Source organism: Egretta garzetta, unplaced genomic scaffold, assembly GCF_000687185.1.
Source record: "Egretta garzetta isolate BGI_Z169 unplaced genomic scaffold, ASM68718v1 scaffold91, whole genome shotgun sequence".
Classification (NCBI taxonomy): Eukaryota; Metazoa; Chordata; class Aves; order Pelecaniformes; family Ardeidae; genus Egretta; species Egretta garzetta.
In genome coordinates this window covers 4,237,307-4,245,166 of record NW_009258661.1, presented here as the reverse complement: position 1 = coordinate 4,245,166, position 7,860 = coordinate 4,237,307, and the positions used below count along the sequence as shown (strand labels likewise).

Sequence of the window (7,860 nt, the reverse complement as noted above, 5' to 3'; positions counted from 1 at the left end):
CAGATTTGGCAACGCACTTCAGCTGTTTCATGCCACTCCAGTGATCACGTTGTCCAGCTGTAAGCTTGCAACATGAAACAGTTACTGAAAGATTGTTTTGGCATTTTTAATGACTTGTGTCTTGCCTCTACCTCCCACCAAGATCATACTCATCAACAGCTGTGAACAGATTTTTTTGCTCGCTGCAGCCATACTGGCTGTAAGATACACTTAAGGCGTGAATCACAAAGAAACGTGTGGGCTATAACCACCCTCCACATTTGCGGCTCATTTTTCCAATCAAGTTGAGAATTTCGGCAGTCCTGGGCAATAAGGAACAAAACTAACTTCTCTCCTCAAATGACTTCATGACATTTTGTCACAAGGTTGCAAGGTCTGGGCTCCCCAGCCAGCTCTCTTATCTCGCAGACCAGAAGTCTATGAAAACTTACTATGCTTTTTTTTTTTTTTTTTTTTAGAAAAAAAAAAAACCCAAACCAAAACCTTTAGGAGCCAAAACAAAACACACACTGAAAAAAGTTATGGACATACTGATGTTCTCTTGATGTTTAACATCCTACTAAAATATAGGCATTGTGAATCTGGTAGGCAACAACACAGCTTTTGCATAGCAGAACTTCCAGGATCACAGAATGGCAAGTGTTGGAAGGGACCTCGGGAGATCATCCAGTCCAATCCTCCTGCTAAAGCAAGCTCACCTCGAGCATGTTGCACAGGACATCACCCAGGCGGGCTTTGAATACCTCCAGAGAATGAGACTCCACAACTCCCCCTGGGCAGCCTGTGCCAGCGCTCTGTCACTCTCAAAGTAAAGAAGTTCTTCCTCATATGCAACTGAAACATCTTATGCTTCAGTTTGCGCCCATTGCCCCTTGTCCTGTCGCTGGGCACCACTGAGAAGAGTCTGGCTCCGTCCTTGTGACATCCACCCTTAAGATATTTGTACGTGTTGATCTTGTTTGGGAACAAAAAGCAGGTAAAGGACAAACGTACATCTCAAATGCGTGTGCTCCTACAGGTTACAACTTCAGACTGGATGCCCCACAAAATGTTGGCTTAATATTAAAACACAGAACATGGCACAGATATAAACCTGCATGTCCTGACTAATCTAGGGTTTACAGGTACTTTGAAATAGCACGTTATCATTGCCAAACAGCCCCATAGGAGCTCCGTGGAAAAGTCAAAATGGTATTTAAATATTTACTGTTTACTAATATATACTAATATTTACCAATGTTGGTTCTTATGTACACTAACTTTCAACACATTTTTTTCAAACTGTTCTTATGTACATGCATTTTAATATTTCAAGGGGCTTTAATACCTCTCCTGTACTTGAGGTATTTGGGCACAGCGAGTCTTCCATGACTGCCATTTTATGTTGCATATAAGTTTAATGAAGTCATTATGGCATCAAAAAGGATGACTATGCAACACTGCATGTTTGTTCAGATAAGCACCCCATACCACACACTGGGTTGCGGTTTGCACAGCGATGCAGGGAGACACACACGCCACTGTCTTGACATCTGGCTCTTTACGGACTTTTTGCGATAGCATTAAACAGGCATTCTGCGAGCGCCAACTCCTTTGGGTAGAGCTGCTGAAACAGGCTGCCAATCTCTACGCACATGACTCTGGATCTGCTAAAGATGGTATTTGAAAAGGACCGCTGCCAGCATTCACCAAGCAGCTCTACAAACTAACTGTTCTGTGTCAGCGCAATTTGAGTGTGTGGAACAGTTTGAGAGCACTGTGTTTTGACGAGCAAATACTAATTTGGTCGTCTTAAAAGACAGGGCATCGATAAGGCGAGCATGAATGTCTGAAAAACAGGTTTATCTCTGAAAGATCAGTAGTGATAACATGGATTAATAGATTCAGTACTATGTCATGACATCGCATATTTTTTGCATCTACCAAGTTTTATTCTTCACAGGACAGGGCTAAACCAACATATTGCAAGCTGTTATTTCAAGGAGCAAGGAAAGTAAGCTTTTTGCTGTCTGGTAAATATTAGCAGATTACTCACGTGAGTGAGCTGAAAATAAGTTCATCAGTTTTACAGTTACTTTGGTTTTAGTGGAAAGACTACATCAGTATCAATTGCCTGTAAAACAACATGACTGTCTCCCCTTGATACCTTGTATGTGCAGAAGTATCTTAGCTTCCTCATGACTGACAATCAGCTTCTAAAAAAGACCTAAAGGCAAGGTAATGTTTTTTCATAAATTGTAATTACAATTGGTTTATGTGGTGGTTTATATCATCAGTTTAAAGAGCTGGGTAAACACTAGAAAGATCCATCTCATCACTGAAACAGAGAAACTACTGCCAGTTATTTGGAACATCACAAATATTCCAGACTTGTACGGAGACCCTCAGCAGAGCCAGGAAATGTCATTCACCAACAAAGACAATATGACATCATCACACTTAATTGCTTGCCAGTGACAGGGTCAACTTTGTTTGTACAACTGTTGAGTATTGCACTGTTTGTGTGCATTTACAGATACTGCCACTCCAGGACTGCAATCACTCAATGACGATTTGACAGAGTTATCTTGAAAACAAACTTATTACTACACAATTTTAATTCACTATTTTTGAAAGATACTGGATTTTATAATTATATCTGCTTTTTAAGAAGAACTGTTGTAAATTCCTTTGCTGGTCTGCAGGCCATAGATGCCGTTCTCTTTTGAAGAGTGTTGTCCTTAACAAGTGTTGACTGTTGGTCAACTGACATTTTGAGGAATTAAAAGTCATCTGCTTCAATTCTCAAGCCTTTTGGTCAGAGAATCACAGTTTTCAATAATATTAGTTTGAGATTTTCTTCTGGCATGCTTCAACAGAGATAGCCTGTCCTAATTTTAGTCAGGGTATTAACCGAACCCTCCACAAACAGACTTCCAGATTAACAGCACTAGCCAAGGAGCAAACATTTCCTCTTCTTTTTCCTGGAAAACAAGGATCTACTCACAGTTCTTACTAAAATCAAAATGAGAAGAAACTTTCAGAGTACCACTTATGAAGTCCCTCTAACTTCAGTATGGTCCTGGGATAACTGTTAACTGCAGTTGCAGGCCCAGCACACAACACGGCTGGTTGTGCCTACTGCTATCTTGTTCATACTAATTTTTCTGTTCAGAATTCCTCACTTGATAAAAAGCAAGTCAGAAGAATTCAAGTTTCCTATGATAGTAAGAGATACACGGGCATACATCTACCTACATACTGGGTTCCATGCTTTTATCAGACTTAAGATTTTAACTGATTTTTGTCTATACCTGGGGTAGATAAACAAGTGCTTTGTTGAAGAGGCTGTCTTTTCTGGTGTTGAATTCAAACTTTTAAACACACACAGGGTGCTCACAATTGACCTGAATTTAGCCAGCCAAGGCAAGATTTGTTCAATTGGCTGTTTAGCTTCAGTAGGAGTGAGAACAAGGTCAGCTGTAACTCACGAGGAATGAAAGAAAAGTTAGCCAAGAGGGTCTCTAAGGAAGATCACCCTTTACCTCCATGCTTTTAAGAAAAGAGGAATTCAACAATCAGCCTGAAATAGCTGAATAAAACAGTTTAAAAAAAAATGTTGAGGGTTAATAAGCAGAGCAAATGAAAACCTAATTATTTAGATTATTATTAGCTAATAACAGTACAGAGTGCAAGTACGAAGACCTAAAGGTCTGAATACCTGTTTCTGGTCTTAGAAGTGTGTAGACAATGTCAGAGAGAAAAAAACACGCTCAATACACACCCTTCCCAATTTAACCTTCAGAAAGTGAATCACCTAATCACAATATAGAGTGGCTGAACATTCAAACATGGCTTTGAGCTCATGTATTGCATTTATTTTTTCTTTGCTTTAGGAAATTGTATTAGTATATAAATTTCTTGTGATAACAAATTGCTCAGAAACCACATCAGGCATTGCCTTCATTGTACCTCCTGAAGACAGTCTTTAATTTACCTTCATCTTTCCCTGTCAGGAGCAACCACTCTGCCTTAAATATGAGCTAATGCTGAAAAGCACTACGTAACCACCAACAGACAGGCTGAGAGAGTTGGGCTTGTTCAGCCTGCAAAAAAGAAGGCTGCGGGGAGACCTGATTACAACCTTTCAATACCTAAAGGGGGCCTATAGGAAAGAGGGGGAAAATCTTTTTAGTAGGGCCAGCTGTGACAGGACAAGGGGTAATGGTTTTAAACTAAACCAGGGTAGGTTTAGACTAGATATAAGGAAGAAATTCTTTACAATGAGGGTAGTGAAATACTGGAACAGGTTGCCCAGAGAGGTAGTGGAGGCCCCATCCCTGGAAGCATTCAAGGCCGGGTTGGACGGGGCTCTGAGCAACCTGATCTAGTTAGCGGTGTCCCTGCTCCTGTGGGGGGGTTGGACTAGATGACCCCTAGGGGTCCCTTCCAACCCAAAACATTCTATGATTCTGTGACTATGACAAGGGAAAGGAGATTAAATCAACAAAATGAACTAGTGTGCTCCAAAAGAACAATCGCCACTATCCAAAAAACCCAAGGCATTATGAAAGGTCGTCTTCAGAAGAAAAAGAAAGTTTTTAGAGCTCAAGCAAATTAGAAGAAAGAAGTTAAACACAGTTCTTACAAAAGTCTGTCCCTGTTTATTCATACCCATTAAGTCAATGGAAAATAATGACAACAAATAGTTCAGCATGTTCTATTCAATTTCCTTCTTCTCTATGCTTGTTAATTCAAAGCAAATTCTTTCCACTCCAGTTTGTCTCAGAAAACTAACAAAATGACAAGTTTCCTTGGGGGAAGAAACCAGGTCGCTGAAGTACTGTAAGAAAGGATGCTAGGAAACAAAAAGCACATGCTGCAGATACACAACAGACTTCCAAGAAAAGTGCAATTCTTGCACCACTGTTGCTAGCGAACAGAGTTAATGTGGTGCTTCAGGAGCTAAAGACTTTGTGTGTGGCTTACAAGCTCACGGCTTTTCAGGTTTCTACCCAGATTTATTTTTATCTTCTCATGCACAAACCAAAATGTGTGGCACTTCAGTTTTAAGCAAATATGCAAGCACATTCTTGATATAAAAGGAATCTAAAATGTTTTCTCCTTGGGTCATCTTTGGGGCCAGATTCGAGCTAGCAGGTTGGTATTATCTAGTCAACTAGAACATTCGCTCAATGAGACCTTCAGAATTCTTGGAGAATTTATTTTAACTTTGGAAGTCTAATTTTAAAGACTAAATAAAGTATTGCTTTTGTTAATTTAATTCAAGAGAACAATATGGCAGAGGTCACTTTTTTGAAGGGTGCTCCATTTGAAAGCAAACAGTAAGGAGCAGAAAAGCTGTTCTAAATCTTAACTTAATCGCTAAGAACCAAGAGCAACTGGCAGCTGGATCAAAAGTGCTGACCAACTATTCTCACTTGTTCTTTTCTTTTGCCTCCTTTATCTGACAATCTGTAGGGAACAGCAGGCATTCAGAGCTTGAACTGCACATTTTGAAAAAAAATCAAGAGATACGAATCTGACAGTCAAGAAAGAGTAAAACTTCATTTTCTGAGGTGGTGAATGCTGGGAACAAGCACAATAAACAGCAAAATCAGCTACAGATGCAGCAAAAAGTATGGGTGCACTTCAGAGCCTATTGTTTATGGGCTTTGTAGTTGTCAGGCTTTATGGTTACACTATATTTCTATAGGACACACTGATGTACAAATAAGGATCACAAGATCCCTCTTTTTTTTTTTTTTAAATTAGATTAGATTCAGACCAAATGAATAGGAATCAAAACCTATCCAAAATACTTTTTTATATGCTACAGTCACCTGTCCTGCTTTTAGGGGTTGTTCCAGAGGAGAACAAGCATTAGGAGACCTGTTACAAAGTAGACACATTGGTACTTTCAACCCAGAGTCAACACCTAGAGCTCATAAAACTCTTCTTTCCTCTGACCTGTACAGGGACCGAAGCACACTAACCAGGCCAAGAGGGAACCTCCTCTAATTACTAGTCTGCACTACAGTAATAAGTTGCAGAAAGAGAAAGAAAACTTCACAAAAGTCTTATTAAGCATAATGCCATGCAGCTGACTCAGAGTGTGACTCTTCTGTGATGAATTAGTCACTACAAGAGCTGGCAAGTTCACTGTACTTTTAATTGCTATCACTGCAACAGTAGGGTTAATACCTGGCATGACAGCTGATCTGTTTTTTGAAAGTCTATGATTATTCTCTCAGAACCAACAAAGAAAGGTGTTTCTGTTAGAATTACAGAGTTTTAGCATGTCTTCCTATCTGTCAGTTATCTTTTCAAACACAGGTGTACTAATCTGCACCATTTATGATTTGGTTTGTTTCTTTTCTATATATCCTCTTTGCTTTGTGTTAATGCAAAGAGTTACAACTCTGGAATTTTGGTCATGAAGCTCAGCTCTGTAAAAAAAAAAAAAAAAACAAAACCAAACCTGTAAGAATCAACATTCAGCAAGGAAGATTTTTTCAGGCCCCAGAATCAATATGCAGCAACTGTAAACCTTTGAGTCAGTTTTGAACCAGGGACCTTCAATAATGTTCCTCCAATCCCCCGTAACAGTAATATCACCACAGCTTTTATTTCAAACTGTATGCTCAGCATTTGCCTACGCAATCACAGACTTATGACTTATTTTACACCTGTGTTAATGCAGAAACCTTTCCTCACCTTTAACGTGGCAGCCAAGCTGGCCATGTGTTCATTCAGAGTGCTCTCCGACTCCTTGTAAGTCAGGCAGGTGAACTGATATTCCTCTGGATCAAAGGCATCTGCTCCCTGCTGCTCCACGTCGTTAGCTACCCCATCATAATAATCCTCAATATCCCCAGGATCCTCATCCTCTTCCTCCTCCTCGCAATTAGGGTCATAATCCTCTTCATTGCTGTCAGAGCCCTGGCTGTTCATGTCCACGGACATCTTAATGCCCTGCCAAACTGCAGACCAGGAGAGCAATTGCAGCTTCTTTTTCTTCTCCAAACTTTATCGTTCTTTTGATTTCATCTGAGCTCTGTCTCCTAAGGGGGGAAAAACATTTTTTTCTGTTGCCTAAGAAATTGTAATTCATCATACAGGTGATCAAACAGCCAGGAACGGACTGACTCAATGACCCAGCTAAAGAAGATTCTGCTGTGCAGGTCCCTGGTTTGGATCCACTGTGACTCTTGCACCTGCAGAGCCAAGGTCGCTCTTACAGGTGAGGTCTAACACCTCAGACACTGGCTTATTACATTGCATCCTAGCCCCCAGTCCAGGCCCCAAGACTTCTGACATTTGCAAAGTGGCTGCATAACCTTCACTACAGATCTTTTCAGAGATACAACTAAATTTATGACGTTTTTACTAAGAGCCTGAAGTGCTGCTGAAAAGCATCATATTCATTTCATCAACAGGAAAACACACAAACCCCTTAAGTATGACCACAGCAGCTAGAAAGGCAACCTGTGATACCCTGTACAAGTCCATATTGCTTCAGAACCACAGCCACTAAGTGGGTCTTCGGAAAATAAGACAAGCAAACAGCTCTCTGGCATACACCCAATTTAACAGTCTTCAATACCATCTCAAAAGAAATGGTGAAATATTTTCATGCCTTTAAGTAGGTTCTACTGGATGTGATGTAGCTTGGGCTTACATCTGAGGGGGGAAATAAAATTAATTCTCTCATTTTATTACATTCTCAATATACACATTACCTTCTGAATGTAGAAATTTATGCTCAAGTGTTGACAGCTGCTATTCAAGAAGAATTAGAACAGCCAACTTTTTTTAGATTCTCACTGATATTGGAAAATTCACATATTTGACTTTACTTATCTGAACTACAAACCTTCT

General features: G+C 40.0%; 1 protein-coding gene across 4 annotated transcripts in view; it reads right to left on the bottom strand.

Moving 5' to 3' along the window:
* The window catches only part of ARIH2 (ariadne RBR E3 ubiquitin protein ligase 2), a 34,984-nt gene that overhangs the window by 24,318 nt on the left and 2,806 nt on the right, over window positions 1-7,860 (bottom strand). For all 4 annotated transcript variants that reach the window (XM_035903830.1, XM_009648375.2, XM_035903828.1 and 1 more), the window contains exon 2: window positions 6,697-7,043. In XM_035903830.1, the coding sequence (XP_035759723.1) occupies window positions 6,697-6,945 (249 nt within the window). In that variant the 5' untranslated portion in view covers window positions 6,946-7,043. The remainder of the gene's footprint in view (window positions 1-6,696; window positions 7,044-7,860) is intronic.